At 43.0% G+C, this 25,739-nt stretch overlaps 2 protein-coding genes across 2 annotated transcripts; both read right to left on the reverse strand.

The window, feature by feature from the left end:
* Window positions 1-1,585: 1,585 nt before the first annotated feature.
* smyd1a (SET and MYND domain containing 1a) lies at window positions 1,586-13,846 on the reverse strand. The gene is made up of 10 exons (XM_030434700.1): window positions 13,469-13,846; window positions 10,083-10,259; window positions 9,264-9,477; window positions 8,971-9,101; window positions 7,303-7,341; window positions 3,821-4,007; window positions 3,570-3,662; window positions 3,282-3,445; window positions 1,987-2,155; window positions 1,586-1,902 (listed from the first exon to the last, which is right to left on the reverse strand). The coding sequence occupies exons 1-10, from the start codon at window positions 13,603-13,605 to the stop codon at window positions 1,810-1,812; spliced, it is 1,404 nt and encodes a 467-aa protein (XP_030290560.1). The 5' UTR covers window positions 13,606-13,846; the 3' UTR covers window positions 1,586-1,809.
* A 2,073-nt stretch (window positions 13,847-15,919) lies between these two features.
* Window positions 15,920-19,995, reverse strand: spra (sepiapterin reductase a). Its single transcript, XM_030434764.1, has 3 exons — window positions 19,552-19,995; window positions 17,436-17,726; window positions 15,920-16,658 (listed from the first exon to the last, which is right to left on the reverse strand). The coding sequence occupies exons 1-3, from the start codon at window positions 19,877-19,879 to the stop codon at window positions 16,468-16,470; spliced, it is 810 nt and encodes a 269-aa protein (XP_030290624.1). The 5' UTR covers window positions 19,880-19,995; the 3' UTR covers window positions 15,920-16,467.
* Between the last annotated feature and the right edge of the window lie 5,744 nt (window positions 19,996-25,739).

Below are 25,739 nucleotides of genomic sequence, written 5' to 3' on the forward strand. Positions count from 1 at the left end.
TGCATTTTAGTGAGGACTTTGCTCTTTTGGTTAAAGTTTTCTGTACATAAACAGATCTGTGTGCTTTGAAGCTGAACTTACTCTTGTCAGTATTATGAACTATGATGAACGCTGTCAGAGGTAAATAGTGCTGCACGCCATGAGTGAACTTTTTGTCCTTTCCAGTTTCAAAAAGCTCTTTTACAAACTGATTCGACCCATGCCAGAAACAAATCATTCCAATTCTGGTGTGCAGAAAAAGTGAATGCAGTTTGAGTCTATAACTGTTACACATTTAGATGCATCCTTTTCTCATTTGAAGAAATTCCATATAGGTTGACTTTGTAAGCAGCTCATAACGTTCCATATTTACATTTCATGTTAGGAAGAGACCTCTAACCACTGTAGAAATGAACATGTCTGCAGAGGGGGAAGTGAGGACAGGTATTGTACAGTATATGTGGGTAAGAGGTTGAGGACAGGTGGCTGGATTGAACAAGCGTAGGACTTTCATTCAGGAGACAGTTATTTAAAGTAACTGACAGTGAAGTTACATAATGTATGTGACTTACATAAGTTACTCATGTAATGTTGGTACATTTAAAGTTGAAGTAGCAGTAGTAAAGTAGTTATTATTAACAAAACAAGACTGTTTTCCTCAACCTAACCAAGTGGTTTTAGTGCCTAAACCTAAACAAGTAGTTTTAGTGCGTAATCCTAACTATTCACTATGAACAATGCTTTGACTGGGATGGAAATTTTGTACTTTGTGAAGAGAGATGTGAACTGAAGTCTTACACAGGAATGTTCAATGTAACTGTTTAACATGACCTGTAACCTGTGACCTTGTTTTAGGCTGTTTTATTATCTATGTCTGGTATTGAGTGACCACTGGAGCTCATCACTTCCTTCTCTGTGGAGTATTCCTTTAAGTGCGGGTCATAAATTAGAAACTAATTGAGTGAAAACACACCCACAAAGAGGGATATATACCATGCTTTTCTCTTCAGATATTGAGTCTTCACTTTGTAACAGACCTGCGTGTTGCTCTGTGAATGCTCCTCTTGTACAAGGTTAAAACCTTGTTTGAACCTTGAGCTGACTCCGATCGCCTTCCTCCAGTTCTAAATTATCGCAGAATTATTTCAACATTGACTTTACACAATTGTGTTGCCATTGTTAATCGAAAAAATATGGTTGCAGCTTCAAGTTTCTGTCAGCTGCTGTAGGTTATTCAATTCCCTCTTTGGTCTGCTGTGGCCACGACTCTTCACAGCACATGGCAGGAATTTAGTTTCACATTAGCCTGTCTTTTCAGGCTTGTAATTCCTGGCAGTTTGGAAAAAGGTTTGAACTGAACCTACTGTACATTTTTTTGCACAGAAATACAATTAATGGACAATAACACTGATTAATGTGCTCAATAAATAACAGAAGAAGAAGAAGAAGAAGAAGAAGAAGAAGAAGAAGAAGAATCCTAATAATATCTGCTTGGATGGAGGAGAGGGGTGGATGGACTCATCCACTCAGTATTATTAAACTCCTAGTCTGAGCCCCTTCTTGTCAGGAGTGCTTAATATTTGAATATAAGTAAGTGATAACAATGCATGTTGTATCTCCACTTTTATTGTAGGTACCGTACACACAGATACATGCAACCTTGTATCGTGAGACTGGATATTCAGAGACTCAGCACAGGGACTGGATGCAGTGCTTTAGAGGACATACATTATATGTTCATGTCAGTGCAGTTAGACATGTGTCAGAGCATCAACTTCATCGTCTTCAGTGGTGAAGGTGATTAATGCAGCGAAGAGGCCTGCGATCTTTTTATTTCTTCAGAGCAGCCTCCCTCATGGCGTGGTACTCATCCTCATTCTGCTTAAACATCTTCAGCTCAATCTCAGTCTGCCTGCGCATGGTCTGAGGGTTTAAAAGTGGTAAGTTAGACCATATAGAAAAAAAGAAAATCAGCAAAAAATGAAAGTTAACTCGTATATAACGTACCTCCAGGTCTCTGGTGATGGCGTGGTTGGGTCCATGAGTGACCATGAGGATGCGGTAGGCCTGGCAGATCATGCCGTGACCCGCCTCTATCTGCCCTGCATGCCAGTGGGTGACACCTGCCCGCATTATGGCCATGCCCAGCTGGGCGTTGTTGGGGTGGTATAACTTCCTGTTCAGAGAGAGGTGAAAGTCACAGTGTGCAGTGGCCTATAAAGCATTTCTAGTGGCCAGGTTATGACGCAGTGTTCCTTACTTTTATTTGATGATTTGACTGATAGTGTGAATGAATTGTGACCGTCCATGCTTATCTTTTTTTTGGGGGGGGGGCTATTTGTGGCTTTATTTATAGGACAGCTCAGAGATCAGATTCAGATTCATGATTTATTTATTGTCCCCGAGGGGAAATTCATTTTCACAGTTCTGCTCCAGACAAAGACACCACGCGCGCAGCACCAGAAAAAATACATACATACAGATAAACAAAATCACCACATCTACCGTCTGCTGTTTAGAGCTGTAATGGCAGAGGGGATGAAGCTTTTGCAGAAGCGGGTCGTTCTGCAGGACAGTTGTCTGAACCTTCGACCAGAGGGGAGGAGGGTAAAGTATGGATGTAATGGGTGGTGGGGGTCATGGGCTATGTGCAGCGATTTGCGGATGGTGGCAGTGTTAATGAGGGCTGGCAAACTTGGAGTTGGAAGGCCAATTATTATTTTTGAGCAAGTGTGAGTGACTCTGAGAAATGTGTTTTTGTTATTGAGGGGCAGCATGGTGAAATAGCAGATTGCACAGTACAGGAGAATGGATTCAATGATGCTGCGGTACAGAAGAAGCAGAAGGGGTGGTTTGATGGACAATGATCTGAGTTTACGGATGATGTGGGTTCTCTGCTGGCAGCGCTTAATAATGTCTGAGGTGTGTTGGTTGAAGTTCAGTTTATTGTCCAGTGTGATCCCGAGGTATCTGAAACTGTCCACGATCTCCACTGGCTGATTGTCAATGTGTACGGGTTCATGAGGAGTGGTTTTCCTACGGTTGTCGAAAAGAGATGGCAGGAATCAGTAATAGGGGGAGGTTTTCCATGCTTTTCTGTCTCCATCAGATAAATGGTAGATGGTTTTGTAATAACACCAGGGTCGTCACGTCACATTAACGCATGAGAAATGTCCGCTAATGACATTTCACATGGCATTTTGGAAAAGTCCAGTCTGTTAACATAAACGCCCTTGACATCTACTGATCAGGGTCTTGAATGGTCGGCCCACTTTCACAGTGTTCCCTCTGTCAACACTCACGTGTACCCCTCCACCATCCTGCGAGCGTGGTTTGCCGCCTCAGAGAAGTGATGCAGGTATGAAAGCACCTCACCGGCAATGCTGAGCACACGAAGCTTATACAGGTGAGTGTCAGCCAAGACGTTCTCCTGCTTCTCCAGACACTCACGACATAACTTCACCACCTGTGAAATGAGAAATAAAAAAGTGGGGGGAAGACTCAATGGACACAAGAAGGTGAAGCATAGACAGTAAAAGACAATGAGAGAGAAGGAAGTATGAAAAGAAGCAGAGAGCAGTGTTGTGTACCTCTGGATAATCCCTCTCAATCCGGGACTTTTCAATCTTCTCCAGACGCTCTTTGCTGAAGGCTGTCACCTCTTTCACCTTGTCAGCAGATGGCTGTGAGGGAGACACAACGACAGAACAGCTAACAGGGATATAATGTACTATTCTAATGAATCAGAGGAATCAAAGAGATTCTTTATGTTGTGTGGCTGTTATTATATGTAAAACCCATGTTAAATCAGTAGGAACTAGACCCGTGTCCCCTCACTCACTTTGCCCTCTGCAGTAGCCATCATTAGGTCATCCTTAATGTGCTGGCTACAGTGTTCGCAGGTGCACTCAAAGTGGAAATGCTCCTTCAGTTTCTTCTGGCGGTCAGCAGACACGCTGAGGAAGTCCACGTAGCTGACAGTCAGCTCTGCGCCCTCCGGGATCATCCCCATAGCTCGCAGCTCAATCCTGAGACAGAGGAGGACAGGATCTCATCTGGTGTTTTGGGACCTGATTGTACATGTTTCATAGTACCCCTCTTTATGATACCCCTCTTCACTATCTGGATGCGTCAGATCCCAATGCTGTGTCTGTGCATGTCAGCTTGTACCATTAAAGCCAGTCTAAACCAAGCACGTCATCCCTGTGATGATTGTGGAAAAAAAGGTTTTGATGCTCTCCTTTAATTTGAAAAGAAGATCCCGTCACATAAATCCATAGACAGTAAGATAAGTGGAGGTTTCTTCTGGGTCTGGAAACTGAAGCCAATGCAGAAGTGCCTTATACCAGCATTCTTACTACAGAGGAGCAAGGGGCGACTCTGCTGATTGCAAGAAGAAGTCAGATTGTATTGAAGTCTACCAAATACATCATGTAGACCGCCTTATGCTCGAACATGGTGTTCATTCTGACCACAACTGGTCACTTGATCATTTCTGACTTCCCGCCATTGGCTGTAGTTCTCAGTTTCAAGCCTGTTGGTTCCTTCCGAAAAAACAGTCAGTGTCTGGTGTCTTTTTAAAAAAATGGCTCAGTAATTTCCTAAAACTGCTTGACACTGTAGTGCTAACTGAAATGTTACTCAACAGGAGGAAATAGCACATTAGTTGGGGACAATTTTCAGTAATGGATTAATCCACATTGACACACTTGCGGCAGCAAGTTATTGTGTGTGTGGGATCAATTCAGCATAGACTACAGTGTGTGTGTGTGTGTTCATGATAATGAATGTCAGCCAGTGTAACAGTGTGGCTCACTGATGTGTATTTAATAATCCTTGGACAACAATGGAGCTCTGTCACACAGAGAAGGAAGATATATCAGACTTTGATACACACATATTGTAAAGAACATGTATATCATGGCAGTCTTCAGTTCCAGTGATTTCTACAGCTCTCAGTTCTCTGCGATGAAATGAGTACAAACTACTTTGTCACAAAAAAAATGTTCATGAAGTTTGGTTCAAAAATGGATTTATTTAGGCTTCTGAAAATGTGACCAAATCTGCTGGATCAAAAATATACATACAATAATTCATTTGGTTCAATGTCTCTTGGCCATTTTCACCTTTGTTTGCTACCTTTGATAGTATCCACAAGTTCTCTAGTAGTCCTCTGGCTGAATGTTTAACCACTCCTCAAGTTCAACTGGATGTGTCGGCTTCCTGGCACAGACTTGTTTGTTCAGCACAGTCCACATGTTCTGATGGGGTTCAAGTCAGGACTTTATGAAGGCCGTTCCAAAAGATCAATTCTAACCTGATTCAGCTGTTCATTACCACTTTTGATGTGTGTTTAGGATCATTGTCTTGTTGGAAAACCAAACTAAACCCAAGAGCCAATCTTCTGCTGATGATTTTAGGTTTTCCTGAAGAATTTGGGGATAATCCTCCTTCTTCATTATTCCATTTACTTTCTTTAGAGCAGCAGATCCACTGGCAGCATAACAGCCCCACAGCAAAACACTACCAGCAGCATGCTCGACAGTATGTGTGGTGTTCTTGAAGTTAAATGCCTCACCTTCTCTCCTCCTAACATACTGCTGCTCATTGTGGTCAAACATCTCAGTGTTTGTTTCATGTGACCAGAGTTTTTCCTCCAGAGGGTTTTTTCTTTGTCCATGTGATCAGCAGCAAACTTCAGTCCAGCTTTAAGGTACTGCGACTGGACCAAGAGCTTCTTTCTAACACGGCAGCCTCTCAGCTCATGTTGATGTAAAACACACCTGACTGTGGACACTGACACCTGTCTTCCAGCAGCTTCTAACTCATTGCAGACTTGTTTTTTTGATGGTTTTTGGTTGACTCTGACCAGTTTTCTCTCAGCAGCAGGTGATAGTTTGTGTTTTCTTCCTGATTGTGGCAGTGACACAACACAACTGTGCCATGGACTTCATACTAACAAACAGTTGTTTGTACAGTTGATCTTGGGACCTGTAACTGCCTTGAAATGGCTCCAAGTAAGTTTGCTGACTTGTTCAATTAAAAAATGAGCTCTTTCAGATCAAAGCTGAGCTCCTCAGACTTTCCCGTTATAGTGTGTGTGCTGAATCTAATGGCTGTATCAAACAAGCCCTTAATAAATGGGCTGAGAAAAGTCACGAGCTGTTCAGCTTTACAATCAGAATCATTCAGAAGAAGTTAAGAGGCCATGCTGCAAGGAACATTTGATTCACACAACTTTCTATAATCACCAAAACTGATCGTTCAAGTTGCTGTATGTATATTTTTGATCCAGCAGATTTGGTCACATTTTCAGAGGACCTATAATATATCAGTTTTTTAACCAAACTTAATGAGTGTTTTCGCAGCAAAGTGGTTTGTGTGCCATTCAATCCATTCCAGAAAACAGAGAACTGTAGAAATCACTCATTACTGAATACTGATTTATGTTCTTTATTAGTGGATGGAAACTTTTGACCACGACTGTATATAGTATCAACAGTCATATCTTTGTACTGCCATGTTTTTACATACTAAGTATGACATACTATAAATATTCACTTAATTATATGGCTCATTAAATTGTGCAATGAGCCGTTCGACTTTCCTGCAGAGTCAGATGATAACACTGATACGCCTCTGTTTGATAAGTATGGTGCTGGAGACAGCAGCTGGCTAACTTTGCTCAGCAAAAAGACTTCAAACAGGTGAAACAACCACATCCACCAACCAGCACCTCTCATTGATACATTATATATTGTTTGTTTAATTTGTACAAAAACTTATGTCATGGACTATTAATTCAGTGTCCAGTTGCAACCTCATGTGATGACAAGATTCCAGGAAGTCACTGCCCCTGGTCAGCAACCGTTTTGTTTATTACTCTCTATAAAAACACGCTTTAAACATCAACAACAAAATAATAATAATTTCCCTTTTTGCACGTTTTGCTGCAAATTAAACTAATAAGATGTAACACACCGATTACTGAACTTTCGAGGTGCTAGTTAAATTTGTGAAGAGCCAAGCTAGCTGTTTCCCCTGCTTCCAGTCTTAATGCTAAGCTAAGCTAAACTAACTCATACTGTCTTGTCCATTTCTCAGTGGATTACCTTAGTATTTGGTTATTTTTTATTCATCTGGGACATATATCATCACACTATATCATTATGCATGTTCATTCAATCCGACACATAACACAATCCAACACTTTGTGTTAAATTTAGGTGAGGGTTAGGATATGGGTGTGTGTCTGTGTTATGTAGCCAATTTACAGTGATATCACATGACAGAGGCTGAGGGGTGGACACCTGTGATACATACCTCCTCTGAGAGTGGAGGGTGGAACTCACAGCTGACTGGCTGTAAAAGAAAGGAACAATCATCGTCAATTAATTTAAACATTAATATGTGTGTTACATTGGCCTTCTGTTTAAAAAGTCCCCTCCACATTAAGACATACTGAGTTCTATGAAGTGTGTCTGGCCTAGTTTTAGGAGTACAAAGGTTTAATTGCCGTGTTAACTCTTAAAATGGCACCTGTTTGTTGTGCCTCATTAAAAACTCCAGACTATGTGAATACACAAATGTTTTACACTTCCCCGAGTCACTGCTGGACACGGGGTGTCTCCTCCTTCGCTGTGAAGTCAGTGCTCAGTGTCTGTGACCTAGAGGCTTTAAGTCTTCACATCACACTTGTGTTTGCTGAATATTAGACCAGGACATGCTTCCAAACTATTTGTGCTGTCAAAAATCCTGTCTGTAGCTCCGCCTCTCATTATCAGATTTGAATGAGTTCAGAGAAAATTTACACTTGAGCAAAGAACGTGAAAATACCTGACGTAACGTAACGCGACTGGAGAGGGACTATAAAATAAAGCTTTAAGTTCCACAAAATCAGTCACAATTTATTATTATGATTGTACTTCATGTTGTGATTTCACAATATACATTCCTAAATACAGCAGTGTTCAGTTCAGTTATCACAGACAGACTGACTCAACGCCTGGGGCCGGGCAGCGTGATTCCAGCGCAGGAGGACTGGTGGTTTCTGGGTCTTTGGGCAATTAATAAAACTGCCAGTTCAGTGTAAACCACAGATCATCAGCTACTTCCAGCTGCAGTTTACATGGATATACACAGATTTTTAGTCATCTATGCCATCTCTGCATCCCGTAATTCAGTCTCTACAGCAGTGGTGGTTCTATACCAGTTTTAATAGGGGGGCCAGATCGGGGCCGGCTTTTTTGTTAGGGGGCACATACAACCCGGGAAAAAAAGATAAATCCCTCATTCAGACAAAACAGTGTTTACAATTTCAGCAATTTTGATTGGGTAGTAAACTGCTGAGACACTTTATTTCAGCCTTTCGCTTCAAAACAAAATCATTGCAAGAAATCTGTCATTGTATTATTGATGCAGACTCCCTGTCAGGGGGGGCCACAGGGGGGTCCAGACTCAGAGTTACGGGGGCACTGGCCCCTGTTGGCCCCCCCCTAGAACCGCCCCTGCTCTACAGGCGCAGCCAGCTGTGCTGAAGGAGTCCTACTTACTGACGGGGAGGATGATGGAGAAACGTCCTCCTGACCTGTTGTCAGCCTCGTGTCCAGCTGGTCATCAGTGCAAGTTTTTTTTAAAGAAATTAAACAGCGAGCTCTGTCTCATTTTGACAAATTTGCGTTTCCTGGCATTAGCTGCAAGCATCGCATTGTTTACTACACCGCTAATATATCCCGTGATGCTCGCCTGGGACGCAGGTCAACTTTTACAAATTGTTTTGTTTGACATGCTGTGTATGATCATTTATCATTTTGAATTAATTCAAAATGAACCTATATTATGATTAGAGCACAATAGCCACAACTTTAGTGCCAGCTGCCTCTTTGGGTGGCACAGGCACACCCTGGTACACACCCTGGTACACACCCTGGTACACACCTGGTACACACCCTGGTACACACCCTGGTACACACCATTGCTTTGAATACGTACTTGCCATGGTTGAGGATGACAGTGCAGTTGGGCCAACAGTTATGGTTGACCAGACACAGGTTGGGGAATAGACCCACACCAACAGCCTGCAGGCCTCTCTGGTCACTCAGGGTGAATCCATTACACTTGATCTGCACAGACAGACAGACAGACGGAGGAATGAGGAAGGGAAGGAGAGAGTATGGGATATACAAAGCACCATGGTTTATTTCTGAGAATGTCTTTCATATTGCAGTTTATAACTCATGAAGCACTTGTTGAGTGGTAATGCACAAGGAGAAATTCCTTCTTACAATGCCAAAGATGCGTGAGATGTATTCAGCAGCGTGTTGCTTTCTTCCATACGACCAGTATCCCTGGAACGTGTGCACATCGCTCTCGAGCTTCTTGAGGTCTTCTTCAGGCAGGTCGGCCATGTGGTCCTCGAGCTGGTCCACCGACACCAGCTGACTGTCGGACGCGATGCCTGTGTCCTTGTGTATACGCCACAGCACTCGAGCAGCCAGACTGGGCAGGAGAGAGTGAAATCACTGATACTGTAGGAGTCACCTCTGAATCCTAGACTTACCACACAGACACAGTTTTGTTTAAATGACACCTATTTTATCAAGCTTACAAGACAACAAGCCTGATAAGATGTCATTTATGATGAACAGAAGAACAGTATTATGATAAATGCCTCATAAATACCTTCAAAATCATCACATCAAATCATCACAGACCGACACCATCATCCTGAAGGTTCTGTTTTGTAGAACAAAGCGACCTCTTGACAGTTCCTCTCTGACAACCACCATGGCAAAGTTTCAAGGGGATAGACTGGATCTACACAGCAATACAATTATTAAAGGGACAGTTCACCCATAAATCAAAAACAATAGTTTGATAATTGTATTGATTTACAGAATCACTTTGCTGTGATAGTCGTTCGAGAGGAAGTGTCAAGAGGACACTTTGTTCTACAAAACAGGACTTTGAGAACCTCATATTAATATGTTCAGCACAGAGTGACCGGTTGTGAGGTCTGGGTACAGTTTCATACCACTGTCCTTTGATTTATCTCCTGCAGCTTCCTCTCAGGTCAATGCAGGGTGGACTCGGTGTTTCCTTACCGGACATTCTCACTGGGTGCCTTGCCGAGCTTCTTGATGGCTCCACACTCCTGCTTGTGTTCGTCCCAGCATGCAGTCTGGCAGGTGCGGTCGCAGTAGTGGGCAAACTTACACTGGGCACAGCGGTGCAGATTGGCCTGGTGCCGGAAACAGCTGTGGCACACCTGAGTGGCCAAACTGAGAAGGAACCACACACACAGAACAGGGGAACATCACCGCTGCACCACAAACATGTTTCACTGATATCTCAAAAACTGCAGGCCGAGATTTTAAAGATGGACAACGAAAGACGACGAAGAGGCAAAAGACCTACAGTCAGTTCAGCTGGCTCTGAGCAGAACACTCATCTCTGCTGTGCATCCAACCTTTTGGATTTCACAGTCTGATGGAAAAACATCAGTATGCTTGTGATTAGTGAACAAAACTCAAACCTATCTACTTTGGCTGGTTTGGTTCAGCAGGAAGGCCTTCTAATGCAACACAGTGCATTAAAACAACACAAACTACAGCCTCAAAAATGACCTGAGAGACCGGAAACTTTTTTCCTCAACTGTGTGGAGAAATTATATTCTAAAAGTTCAACAGGGGGAGAGGAATTGTCGACATATCATCAACTAAGAACTCATATTTCATGAAATGTTCTGGTGTACAGATGACCAACAGCGGCGATGTTTGTTAAGTATAAGTACGTCTCAGGAACCTCAACAAAACCATTTAAAACTGCAAGTGAACTGGTCTGGATTTCTCCTGCACTATTTGTTTGTGCAATGTGATTTTGAAATTATCGTTATTTCTCAGGGAATAACTCATGGATCTTTGTGAAAAACATCAGGAGTATTAGGAGGCTTGTAGCTTTGAGTGAGTACAAAAGGGGACTGTTGGGACTTGGCGGAGGTAGGCGCTCTACTGAGTGGCATTCTAGTTTGAAAATGTAGAAGGTGCACCCCATTCTGACTCTGTGAATTTGTGGTGTCAGGGGCATAGTCGTCCACAGACGACACCATAATAAACTTCTTCACCCATTCACTCAATCACAACATGAAATATTGTTAAAGATAAAGACTGCAGAAATAAAACCCATACACATGCATATATGTTGTATATATTGCTCTGAATGTTTTTTCAAACAAATGAAAATCGTAAATCCACATTTGTTTACATGATTACGTTCTTCTCTCCTCATTTCTCTGCTGTTTGGATGCTCATCGCAGACGTGCAGTGTGTGAGGGAACACACAGCTGACAGCAGCATGCGTCTGTGTATGTAAACGGTTTCTTCAGCAGAGACCCTCTGCCCGTCCAACAGGACACTGAGCAGACCTGTTAATGCTTTTGATGGTTGTTGGAACTCAGCGAAGCTCTGTGCAGCTTCTCTCTCTCTCACACACACACACACACACACACCCACAGCTCTGTTCTGGCCGTAGTTTTGGACAGCTCCTGTCTTACATTGGGCAGATCATCCCAGTGCATGCCTGCTATGTTGGAAAGCCGTAGGTGAGCCAACATCCTGCAGCTACTAGCTCTTATAAGGCTCAAACATTACGCTACCAGATCTGAATCTGGCATTTAAGCACATAGACAAACAAGGCTGCACTCAGCTTTAATATCCACACCACTATTCACAGAAATACAGAATACTGTGTGCACTGCATGTGGTGAACATTTTGACGAGACCTTGCAAAACACTAGAGCTGTTCCTTGAAGTCAACAGTACAAATATCCATCCATCCATCCATTATCTGAAACTACTTATCCCTTTCCTGGATAAGTCGCCAGTTTATCACAGGGCTGATATATATATATAACAACAACATTCACACCCACATTCACATCTACTTACAATTTAGAGAAGCTGATTAAGCTCACTTTTTGTATGTCTTTGGATTGTGGGAGGAAGTCGGGGTACCCGGAGAGAACCCACGCAGACATGGGGAGAACATGTAAACTCTACACGGAGAGTCCCGGCTCCAGCCAGGTCTCGAACCCAGGCACCAGTGCAACAGTATGAAACAAAACCACTAAAGGTAATATCACATCAATTGAAGTATGAAAAAGGATATACATTTTTGAAAATGACAGATGCTTTTTTTGGGTAAAACATTATATATTGTTATTAATGTGATTACTGTGAACATCTTCAACTGCTGTTTAAATGAATACATGTTAACAAGTTTCCTTGGGGTCTCGTGGATGTTCAGGACGAGGAAGATGAGGTTTTGAAAACACATACCAAGAATCACAAAAATGCTGGAATTTTGTTTAGATGGCCAAACTTTAGCTAAAAAAATTTACAGCAACAGGATTACCAGTATAACATGGATCTTTTTTTTTTTTTTTTTTTTTTAAGTATATTTTTTTTTTGCCATTTTGGTAGAACAGCTTGAAGACATGACAGGAAACTGGTTGAGCGAGAGGGGGAGTGACACGCAGCAAAGGACCCCAGGCCGGGACTCTAACCCAGGGCCGCTGCAGCGAGGACGAAGCCTCTGTACATGGGACACCTGCTCTACCCACTGAGCTTAACGGTGCCCCAACATGGATTTTTTTGAGAAATCCATGATGTGATCTGGACAAAGGTCTGGATTCTGGGTGAGTTGGCATGGAATGACCCATAGGAAGGTAGTCTAGGTGAGAGGTTACACATGAGAAAAATACAATGAGTGGCTGCTAATCCTCACTCAGACCACTATGGGCTTATAAACCACTGAATGGTTTAGGGGTAAAAACACATTTCTTATCTGCTGCCACATGATGAACTTTCCAGACCTCTCAGGTCTGCCAGCTGTCCCTGTATCTGGCGCAAACTGCCACTTTACTGGCTTTTTTGTGTTGTTGAAAGGTGATATACAGATTACATTTTAGCAGTTGTGACAACATAATACTTGTAGCATGAAGAATATAAACTGTGTCTAAAAAGCAAGTGTATGACCAATGTCTTAAAGCACACATAGACTCAAGAGACCTGATGTTACTGCTTGTAGAGAGACACAAATATAATTTCTCTGCACCACCGCTGAGATTTCCACCCCTCTGGTTCAGACCCCATGTGAGCTCCCTGGACTCTCTTACACTGATTAATTCAATAGATTAATTTGAAAGGTGTCATAATCCTTTTGGTTGAGCCGTCTTTACTCCTGCAAACTGAATCCAAAACTACGTCAAGCTCAAGTTCACATAACACTTTGACAGCTTTCTCATTGCTGCTGTCATGAGAAATTGGGCACCTAGAAATGAGGTCACAGCCAGAGAAGGTTGAGGAAGCCTGACCTACTGTCCACAACACACCTGCAGCGTGTCGGCCACATCTGCAAAGACATGCTCAGTGACAAGAGATCAGTCCTCTCACCTGTGCAGCTAAAGAAATACAACCAGGGGGGCCCATACCTGTCGAAGACCACAGCGGCGAAACTGGGCTCAGCGAAGACCACTTCCCCGGTGTTGAGCTCTCTGGTGGCCCTCAGGCCGCGACCTTTCTTCCCTGCATCAAACAGCTCAACACTCTCCATGTTCCCCACAGTCATTGTACTGGCCAAACAAAACACAGGAGACAGAGACGAAGGAGACAGTGGCTGAGGGCGGGACGGGCCGAGGGATAAGGGACCAAACAAGTGGCAGGGAGTGCACACTTCTCATCAAATTCTCACTCGCATTCAGGAGCAGTCGCCCCCTCTCTCCTGAGCCCGACCCCTGCTGCAGCCAAAAATAAATTCGCCCCCTCTAGGGGTTGTACCACCTAGACGGGCTGGGGAGAGCAGGGGAGGCAGTGGAGGTAGAGGTAGTCTCAGGGTGTCGTGCTGGGTGCAGTCCCCTTGTTTGGGTTGGTTCCTCCTGTGGTATTTTGGTCCGGGGCAGCTGTGGCCGTCTGTCAGAGGCACATGACAGGAAACGGAGCTGCTCAGATTTAGTGGCAGCCCTTCTGCTGGATGTTTTTTTTTATATGTACGTAATCAAAGTGCTCATAGCCTGTCACTTTCCCCCAGACAGTAAGCCTTAAAAGCAATCTTTAAATGATTCTTTTGCTCACAGAAATTGTCCAGGCCTCCGAAAAGGTCCGGTGAGGGGGCCCTCCCCAGATCTGCTTCACTCATACTACTGTAGCACATGCACACAGTCTTTACTATTATCCACATCATCCTCTTTCACACAGATCGTGGTGGCTCCTTCACTGACACTAGCTGTCTCTTGGCTAGTATCATTCAGCCCGGCTGGAAGTAACGTTTTGAGTGGACTAAAGAAAATTGGTCATGACATTATTAATTCAGTAGGTGTTTTTACTATGAAACAGGCAAGAAATGTTTTTTATCGTATTTTGTTGTTTTAGTAAGCAAGTAAGTATTTTGGTTTAAATGCACAATATGTCATTTTTTGCCACTAAGGGTATCTCACTTAGTGTTGTGTGGGAAGGACTGGCACGTCGAGGGCAATAGCTGCTGCAGCATCTCAGAGCCGGCCAGCTCTGGAGAGAGGAGACTGGTGTGGAGCCGGATGCTCTGGAGGAATAAACACCCAGAGTCACATCAGATTCTGATCTGATCTGATCTGATCTGATCTGGGGTTGTTCACCGACAGGAGGAGAGCTCAGAGATGACTTTTTAACTTTTATTGATTAAAAAGTGGATTTATCTTCACTCCTGTTTATCAACCTGACTGCAGCAGTGATCCCTGGAGGTGGGGTGTGTATGTTCTGTAATGTTGACTGCTGACTGGAGCTGGAGGGGAAATGTACTTTCTGTCATGAAGGTAATGTTACAGAGAGGAGAGGGGAAAGAGAAGTCTCTGCTGAGTGCTGACCTCACTCAGGAGTAAACATCATTTCTAACACACAGACACAGACACCCTCAGTGTGTGCCATTGCTACGGCTAATGTGCAGTAACCTCGGAGCGAATAAACACATAATCCCGCAGTCCAACTCATTACACTGGTACTGAACACACCATTAAACAACCACCGCTGATGTAATTCTACTTCCGTGACTCTGGCACAAATGTTCGCAAGGTCAAATTTGCGAAAAAAGAAAGGAAAAAATTAGGTTTAGTCTCTGTCTCGAACTTCCTTCCTTACTCTCTGACTCTCTCCTGGAAGTTATAAGGACAGGAGAACAAATGAAACGCACCGTCACCTGGAGGACACGGATGGATTTCTCTGGTTTGAACATTGTAGGAAACATTTGGGATGATGTAAGAACACAACTCAACAACATATAGAACAAAGGTTGAGTCGTTTTCACACATTTGAATTCATCAATCTTACATATCATATCTATAAAATAAAATGTGGTTATTGTTGCTTATATTAAGATTTACATGATAATTGCTGGCCCCAGGACACTTGCCACCCTTTATCCATGTAAGGGCGGCCCTGTGTGTGGCAGCAGAGCAATCTGTAATCACAACATTGACATATTACCATCATGTAATGTTGATATGTTGAACAGGTGTCTGTGTGCAGAACACGTGGCCCAACATCAGCATTTTTTTTTTTGTCACTATGTTCCGCGGCTCACTGCGTCTGCTGTTTAATGCTTTTTAGTTTCTACTTAAACACATAAAACTATTTCAACCTTTTTCATCTATGAGCCCTCTCAGGACACATTTTTACAATTTTAGCTGCAGCGCTGGCAAAGTGCTACGGTGTACAGTATATACTGTTTCATTTTGAATGCACACAAGGGAAATTTTTGACATTAAAGAAATAAAAATAGAAACAGCGCACTGTTTTAAGTTTCTCTAAAGTGGTAACTCTGCGTAATCACTCTTATATATACTATGATCTTTCTGTATGCACAAACGTCTTCAGTCAGTGGCATGGACTAAAAGGCAAAAAGACAAAAGAAATACAAAAATAACCTCAGTATTGTATTTCTGGAATACGCTATAACAATATGTTCACAGTCTGATTTGAAGTATTCATTTCTCATCAACATTTATACAGATATAAAACAAGTCAAACATAGAGGAATGTGTGAAAAATTATTTTAGGTGAGAAAGACAAAAGAGAAACGTATTTTCCCTCACACATTAAAATGCCTATGTTTAGCTTTACAGAAGCATTAATTACTGTTTAAGTCCAAGTGTTCTCATTAACATACTGTACCAGGCACCTTAAAACTAACATCTTCAGACTTCACCGGATTAGGATTTATCAGATAAAAAGTAGGAACATCAGTATTAAAATATAAATATCAACCGATGAGTTAAAACATACAGTAAACAATTTATAGTGGTACAGTTTTGACATTACAAGCACTCGCTGACATGACTCGGCATTTCTTTGTGAAATAGGTCAGGGCAGTAAAAAGGTCTTAAAGCTTTCAATCAAAAATTAAGGCACACACATTAATAATCTGGCCCAACGCTAACGTCTGTGAGCGCCTAGGCTGCATCTACAGCTCATAGAAGTCGACGTGAGCTCCTGATGTGTAGGTGTCTTCAAGCAGCAGCTTCGTCAGCTTGGCACAGGATGTCTCACAGCTGAGCAGCTGGCTCTGAGCAAACATGTCTAAGTAAGACTTCCTGAGGCTGGGATCAGCTGTTCTGAATCTTGCCTCCGTCTGCATTGCGGTGTCGAGAGGGCCTGGTTCAGTACAGAGGACAGAACTTAATGAGGTTCAAGAGACAAGACAAAGAGATCATGGTTGGAATGGACAGAATGCACACATTTGTCTGCTTAGTACAGAGGAGCTGTGGAGTGTTTATTACTGGTTATTGTCTGCTTGAGGTGTACATTTTTTTTTTAATTTGTGATTAAGTTCACAAAACAAACCAGTGCACACAGAACAACAACAAAAAACAACTTTAAACAACAGTGAGGAAGACAACAAGGCATACAGTGGGCAGTAGGCAGATGATAACAAACAAGTTAACATATTGTGGTAAGCGTCTACCAGGAGTATATAGTATGTGAATTAAGTGTGTGTCAGTATGTTTGGATATGTGTATGAGTGGCAGTGACATGTATTGGTGTTTGCAGTCAGGAGAAACAAAATATAATTTCATCATGGGAAAATAGATATGATAATATAAAAGTGATAAATGGGTTTTTAATTTGATGTTTTTTTTAATGTATTCATTGTTACAAAAATATTTTAGGGCGCCGTTTAGCTCAGTTGGTAGAGCGTGTGTCCCATGTGCCGAGGCTCTGCAGCAGACCTGGGTTTGACTCCCGGCCCGGGTCCCTTTGCTGCGTGTCACTGCCCCTCTCTCTCCCCCTGTTTCCTGTCATATCTTCAGCTGTACTATCAATAAAAGCCATAAAAAAAAAAGGCAAAAAAAAAAAAAATATACAAAAAAATAAAAAATAAAAAATTCTATCAATCTTTAATAACTGTCAATTAAATCTAAACATCCTCACCTGGAGCATAGTTGAGCACCCGCAGGTCCGGCTCCTCCTCCGCCAGGACTTTGAACATCATGTCTCTGGCCGCCTTGCCAGTGCAGTACAGCACCCAGGAGCGGAACGGCTGCAGGGCGCACAGCGAGCTGATGTTGACCACAGTCCGCCTTACGCCTGGACGCTGAGGGAAAGCCTGCAGGACTCGGGCAGTGAGGCACAGGGAGGAGCTGACATTTAAAGACAAGTAAGAGTCCACCTCAGCCATGTTGGTGAAGCTTTGGGTGTAGCGGGACACGTCACCCAAGGAGGCTGGGGTGAGAGGGAAAGAAGGGTTACAGTGTGCCTCCATCCTCATACTCCAACGTCGCAATCAACTAGTGTCACACAAATAACAACTAAAGAGGGTTAAAAGAGAGCTTGACCATGATGAATGATGAGACAGCTACCTGTGCAAATAATCAGGTCAAATCTGAATATTACCACAGAACAGGGTGCCCAAACTGAAACTTAATGCTGGGCCACAGGCGGAAGAACTTTGTTATACTGTTAACATGCAATATGATACTAAGATCCAACCAACCTGGATGAGGCAAAATCCAACATCAGGACAGGCATGAAATACTGTATGTCTAAAATATTTACACAGAGATTTAGAGAGTCCTCTCTCTGATGAGCCCTCTTTTGTTGATGAAGGTCATATACACTGTGTGCACAATTAGGCCTTGTGCTTGTAATTAGGCAAGTCAGTGTTTTGACCATATCATCATGATGAAGCACATTTTCCAACCCAAGTTGTAAAAACTGTAAAGTTTATTGGATTTAAGCATTACAGTTGACCTTTCAAATGATAGTCAAAAATTGTGAGGTCTTTCGGAGGGAGGCAGCACTCTTGAAATTGCTTAGATATTGAGGCGTGATCACAGAACCATCAAACGATTTGTTGCAAATAGTCAACAGGGTCGCAAGAAATGCAAATTAACTGCCAAAGATTTGAGAAGAATCAAACATGAAGCTAGCAGGAACCCATACAGCTCTCTGAACAGTGTCTGGGAGACTGTGGCTGCTGCTGAACGAGAAGTTGGTCGTCAACAGACTCCATGAATGGACTGTTATTGAAAAGAACGGTGGCTATATTGGTCATGGATTTTTAAAACATTTTTTATTTCTTTTAATGTCAGAAATGTATACTTGCAAATTTGGAGTTGTTTATTATTCTCACTTTAACAGATGAAAATAAACAAGTGAGACAGGAAACCTTTCGTTTTTCATTTAGTGATATAACATAACAATTCTGCACACTCAGTGGTGTGCACGGGGGGGGGGGGGCAGTTGCCCCAATTGTTGAAAAACACGCGCTAAAGTGCCCTCCTGGGATCCAAAATGTACGCTAAAGTGCCCTCTTGGGAGCCAAAACGCGCGCTAAGGTGCCATCTTGGTTGGCAAAACACACTAAACTGCCCCCTTGGCTGGTTAAAACATGATAAACTGCCCTCTTGGCTGGTTAAAACATGATAAACTGCCCTCTTGGCTGGTTAAAACATGATTAACTGCCCCCTTGGCTGGTTAAAACATGATAAACTGCCCTCTTGGGTGGCAAAAACGCGTGCTAAAGTGCCTTCTTGGAAGCCAAAACGCACGCTAAAGTGCCCTTCTTTTCGCCCCTGCCCTTCAAAAAGTCTGTGCACGCCACTGTGCACACTTATAGTTGACAAATAATTGTGCACACAGAGGCTTTGGCCGGACTGTATCCAGGGAGATGTCTCGGCTGGTGAATATATATTCTCTGCTATATATTCCCCTAAGAAAGCTACTCACTTTCACTTTCTCAAATATTCAGGTTTGAGGTTTATTAACATTTTGCCCTGACCAAGAGCACTGTGGTTATACAATAATAAAATTAATCATCAAAAAAATACATGTTGCCAAATTGCGCACACAGTGTAGAAGCCTCAGTATGACATTGAGTTTTTCCATAACCAGATAACCAGATGAATTATTATGATTTGTATTATCTGCTGCATCCGGTGGGCCAAATTAAGGCTGGCCAACTGTGGTCAGAGCATTTAAGTGTAGGCTCGGTGATGCTGAGCCCTGCTGTATCCCACAGTGACGAGCTCTACAGGTTTCCTCTTACCGGCGTTGTTGAACAGTATGATGTGGTCCATGTGTTCACTGAAGGCCTCCTCGGATGCTCTTACAACACTCTCCAGTCCTCCCACCTCACCCAGATCTGCCACCACGCACTCGACCACCAGGCCAGCTCTGCCTGCCTCCGACTCGGCCAGCTCCACCTTCAGAGCCCGCAGATCGTCAGCGGAGCGGGCCGCCAGGACGAGCGCCGAGCCCGGCTTCACCAGCCGAGACATCTCCCTGGCTACAGTCCGGCCAAAGCCTCTGGAGGCCCCGGTGATGATACAGAGCGCCCGGCCCAGGTCTGTGCGCGTCAGCTCAGTGGAGGACATGGTGTGTGTGAAACTGAATACAGCTGTTCAACCGGTGGCTGTCACACTGTACACTCTCCCCATCCTCCTCCTCCTCCTCCTCCGTCTCTTTCTTCTTCTTCGTCACACATTAACAAGCGGTGTGAATCCATATGTTGTCTTGTCGCCATCTATCGGATACACACTCAATTACATGCTGTGGGAATGAAATGGTTTGGAATTCAGAAATCAATGTATGGTAGATAACACATGAACACGTGAGAGGAAGGGGAGATTCCCCTTCACCTGAGGTCTGGTTGTTTGTTAGTATTAGAGCGGGTCAGGAAGTCATATGAGGGGAAGTTGCCTTTGCCTGAGGTGTTCACAGGACGGCAGATAGGATCACATTAACTGTCCAATAAATCATCACAGGGTCACTGTCCTGGGAATAGGCATGATCAGCACAAACATCATGGGGTCATTGTTCTGGGGAGGAGTGATTAATAGCTGTCATAAAAGTATGCAACCACTGTTCTGTTGTATGGAAGTCAGAAACATTTGGAACGCCATGCTGCATGTATTACAGAGATCTGAGTCGTCACAGGGAGTCTAAAATTCTGTCTGTCTGTCTGTCTGTCCAGCTCTCTGCTTGTCCATCTTACTGTCTGTCACATAAAATAGTAAAGACAGAACCAACTGATGCAGGTGGCTACTCATAGGTCCCACACCCTTTACAGTAAAACTTAACGGCGATATCTCACGCTGCTTTTCTCAGCCTCTATGTTCCCACCTGTAATTTTGACTCTTTTGGTGGAAGTGTTCTCGGGCCTGCCTACACAATCATCTGGAGACATTTTTAACTTTGAATAGAATAAGGAATAAAAATGTAGTTTCTTTACGGTACCTCAGAAACTACAAGGGGGACAATCAAGTATTTGAAATGTCTTCATTTTTTTCCCTCTCATTTTTGAAAATAATTCTGATTCTGACAACACTGATTTTTAAATTGATCTAAAAAATTATTGTTGTTGGAGAATGGCCCAAATTCTGTCTCACTTCAAGACCAATCGAGCAAATGTGTGGCATTTCTTTTACTCATCACTCCAAATTTATTTTGGGGACACAAATGGGTTCAATTCCAGATGCCCTCTAGACATGTTCTGTAACAAGTAAAAACAGATTGCTTTTAATAATAGTGTCTGATATGGTTTTTCCACAGAAATAGCCCAATAACCCAGTTACAAATACAGAAATTAGCATCTCCTCCACCTCCCTCACTGAAACATCCAGGATATATTGTTATGACACTGGTCATAAGTGTTGCTGCTGAGCTCCCTCTCCTAACCTCAGTGAGTGTGTGTGTACTATTGGTGTGTTTGAACTGAAGTGGAAACAGGTTGAGTCTCTTGATGGGTCACCTCAAAGTGCTTGCTCCCTCTGGATTGGACCAGAAAGGTGACAACAGCCTTCCTAAACGCCAACACATGACCCTCCTCCTCCCTTCTCTTCCACTCCTAAGGGCAGTTGCTCTGTATGGTGCCAAAGCATGATTGTCCCGTCTCACAAGTCCCCTGCTCGCCTGTACTCACACTGCTCTGGCCACAACCAGGGATGAGCGCGTTTACCTCTTGTACACACGTCATCACAAGCAACAAAGACATGATTTAACTGATTTTTTGGTGGCTAATTTTTTTGGTTAATTTTGGTCATAGACGGCCCTCTGACATTCCTTGATGTTTTGATTATGCAAGGCGGCATAATTCACATGATTATACTTCATGTCCATCTTGCATACCCGTGTTTGTGGTATGCATACCTGTACCGTGCCAAAGTGCACCTCTTCCAACCGTGCCAGGGCCAAGAAAGTGTACCATGCTTGAGCATGGTACGGAGCGCTTACACTACTAAAACGAGCTGGACTTTGGGGGTCAGACGTGCTTGGGCACCGTATGGATTGCCTAGTGTGAGTTCACCCTAAGAAACAAACAGCATGGTGTTCTGTGCATTTGTGTGTTTAGTGAATCTGTCAGTAAAAAGGAACAAGCCTGTTGTTCGATGTGTACAATGTGAGGTAAGTTTTTTACTAAGCAGTGGTTTGGACAATCCGGTAGTGAAGAGCTTGTTAACTGTATTCTGTAATGTGTAAATATTAACCCGTAAATAGATGGTGTAGCAGTTATTAAGAGAGAGAAGCCCTTTTTGTTTGCCTTTATGTTTTCGCTTCTTTATTGGTCAGGAGATCAGGCAAGTTATTTGTCAATTATTTACATTTCTGTTCTTTCCTGAGCTATCTCGGGCTGATTAGCACATTTCAGTTTTTTTTCTTTCAGGCATTGCTCTTCTCTAAAGTCAATAAACTGCTACATTTGAACCTTGATTCTAATTGTGCTGCTAGCTAGTGTTTTTGCAGCCTGTCAGCTCCTTCCCTGTTTCCAGTGTTTTTTGTCTTTCACCTAACCCTCACCTGTGTTTCTCGGCCTCTCATCCCCCCTTTTTTTAGTTTGGATTGAAGTCCAGTCTTTTGTCCAGTTACTGTCCAGTCATCTGTTGTGTTCTTGTGATCCTGCTGTACTGTTTCCTAGATGCTCCTTGAACTACCTTGATCCTGATTAAAACCTCATTAGCTGAGCTTCCTGCCTGCCATCTCATGCATTTGAGTCCACCTTCCCTGCTCCAGTATGACTCGACCAGCCATGGACCCAGCAGATACCTGTCATCCTCGGGTCTATTGTCATGGTTTTCCAATCCATCCATGAGGAGGATCAAGCCCTGGCCACAAGGATGATGGCAGTTCGTTGGGACATCTTGGAGTTTGTGTTGTCTGGCTACTAGTCTAAGTGGCACAAGTGGAAAACCTGAAATTCCTGGGTGTCACCATATTCAATGAGCTGGACCACTAATAACTCAGTGTTTGCAAGAAAAGCCCAACAAAGAAATTCTACAGGAGCATATTTGAAATCACATTGTTGGAATAGAGCTCCCTCGACTGAGCACCATCTGTGTCAACAGACTTGGAAAGAAAGCAGTGTAAAAAGAGACAACAAACAACCCAGCCACTCCCTGTGTGACCCGTTTCAGAGCAATAAAATCCAGGACAAATAGATCGAGAAACAGCTTCTATCCAAGAGCTGTGGCCTCCATCACTCCCCTCCCACAGAACAGCCACTAACTAACTTCACTGGAAACACTTTGCACCAATGCTGCTTTTTATTATTGATGCTGCATTTATGTATGTTTTTCTGTTTTATAATTATTAGTCTATTTGTCTCTTTTATTTGATTTACATTTACTGTAGAGTGAATTCCCTATAAGATTTTTTTGTATCGAGGTATAATAACAATAAAGAAATCTTGAGTCAAGCCTGTTCAGCCCCCCTGCTGACGTCCTGCTAGCTCAACACCCCTGCCGCTGTCCTGTCAGTTCTGACTGCAGGAATACCTGGTCCAACTACTCGTGTTAATCGCCACTCAATACTTTCTGGCATCCTTACTCTGTGGCTCTCAAACTGAAGTCTGGTTTGTGATGAAGCTACACAGCTTGAAAAGCATATCATACACACCCGGAGAATAAAAACAGCTACATCAGTATGCTGTTTGTTGTCTTCAGCTCAGCGTTCAACACAATATCACCCATGAAGCCGATTGGAAACTAAACACTGGGCTTGAGTACAACACTTTGCACCTGGATATTGGACTTCCACACAAGCAGACCTCAGAGAGTTCAGATTGGCAGTCACAGCTCCTCAACGTTAGTGCTCAGATCCGGAGCCCCCCAGGGCTGTGTGCCCAGCCTTCTCCTGTTCACATTGTACACTAATGACTTCACTCCCGATCATACAGAGAACTTTAACTTGAAGTACGTGGACGACACCACTTTAATCTGCTGACTTATAAACAATGATGGCAGTTATTGATTCATGGGGTAATTCTAATTGCCGTATCGTAGGAAACTGGGTGTGTTTTCTTGAAAATGTTTCCCCTCTTATCCAAACATTGGTCCATGCATTCCTGGCTGCATTGAACAGCATAAACTACATTACACTACATTACCTTATGCCTGTGTGCTTTGTCCTTAGGATGCACAAGTTTCTGCTCAGTGTCTTGTGGTGGTAGGTTTGAAGTGAATCGAGATGCGATGTTTATTGAAGATCTTCAGATATTCCAGCAACATAAGGAATGATGATGTTGTTACATTTTTACGTCCCATCCTCTGTATCTGCTCTGGATCTTTTAGGGGTTTCAACAACACAAAAGTGATTTATACATGTAAATTGCTACAAACTGTTACATAGAGCTCTTAAAAAGGTTAGTTTCCTGTGAATGTTCTTGTTAACTTTAACAGAGGGGCAACTGAAAGCATACTGACTAAAAGCAACAGGCATGGTTGATGCATCCGGCAAAAGATCCAAAAGTATCCACTGCCATATCACCAGACCAGAGCAGCATCTTTATTCAGGCTATGAGACTTTTGAAGTAATCCTCAACACTCCACCGTAAACAGATTTTTTCTGCCGGGATTATTGATTTATAAATCAGTCTTTTGTGTGTGTGTGAGTGTGTGTGTGTGTGTGTGTGTGTGTGTGCGTGTGCGTGTGTGTGGCTTTTGGTTTTACTTCTGCTTTGTATGTATGTGCTTGTAGTTTAGGAAATTACAGCATGAATTGAATTATACAATTTAACATTGTGCAATGACAATTAAAGGAGAACTTCGGTCGATTTAAACATGCAGCTTCATTGCTCAAGCTACCCTTGACTTGCCAGTACCGAAGACGCGAACACATTTGGCCATTACAGAGCTCCGTGAACGGAGACTTAGCATTGACAGCTAACAGCATGGGGTCAGAACTTTACACTGTGTTTTAAGCGTCTTAACATGCTCCACATCTCACACCAAAAGTTATGCAACATCAGCAGACACCTTACAACACAGCACTGTAGCGTGTATGACTCAAAATGAATAAAAAAGTAGTTAAAACAGTGTGTTTGTGCAAGGAGCTACATTACCTGTTTGTTGACATCTGTGTGTTCCGGTAGCTAGACCAAACCAGTATATCCATCGAGTGTGCACTTAACAGTCTTAACAGGCTATTGTAAGGCTCATGGCTCATGACAGGCTGTAACATGGACATGTACATTATGAATAGAAACACAAAAATGCTGGAATACGTTTCCGTCTCCGCCAGTGAGGGAGTAAGCGCACGCTCGACGGATTGACTAGTTTGGTCTAGCTACCGAAAGTTGCCGATGTCAACAAACAGGTACGTGGCTGCTTGCACAAACACACTGTTTTAACTACTTTTTTATTCATTTTGAGTCATACACGCTACAGTGCTGTGTTGTAAGGTGTCTGCTGATGTTGCATAACTTTTGGTGTGAGATGTGGAGCATGTTAAAACGCTTAAAACACAGTGTAAAGTTCTGACCCCATGCTGTTAGCTGTCAATGCTAAATCTCCGTTCACGGAGCTCTGTAATGGTTGGACCAAATGTGTTCGCGTCTTCGGTACTGGCAAGTCAAGGGTAGCTTGAGCAATGAAGCTGCATGTTTAAATCGACCGAAGTTCTCCTTTAAGTAAATCTTGAATATTGAATCAGTTTAGGACTGTTAATCAGTTAAGGGTAGTGTATGTGGGACTGACCCAAAGTGAACTACAGTATTTGTTGATGGTAATGAAGGAACATTGCAATCAGTGCAACAGTGTGCTCTCAATGATGTGTCTTTCATAGTTTGTGGACAACAATGGAGCTCTGTGACACAGAGGAAGAAGATACATCAGATAATCACTATACTAGGCCACACTGTTGCCAGTCTTTGGGACTTTCCCTGACGCTAGTTGCTGAAGGAGGGAGAACAGTGTCACTTTATTCTGATATATTTAATATACTGGGATGTACAGCTATTTT

The sequence above is a fragment of the Sparus aurata genome, chromosome 12 (assembly GCF_900880675.1).
Source record: "Sparus aurata chromosome 12, fSpaAur1.1, whole genome shotgun sequence".
NCBI classification, from domain to species: Eukaryota; Metazoa; Chordata; class Actinopteri; order Spariformes; family Sparidae; genus Sparus; species Sparus aurata.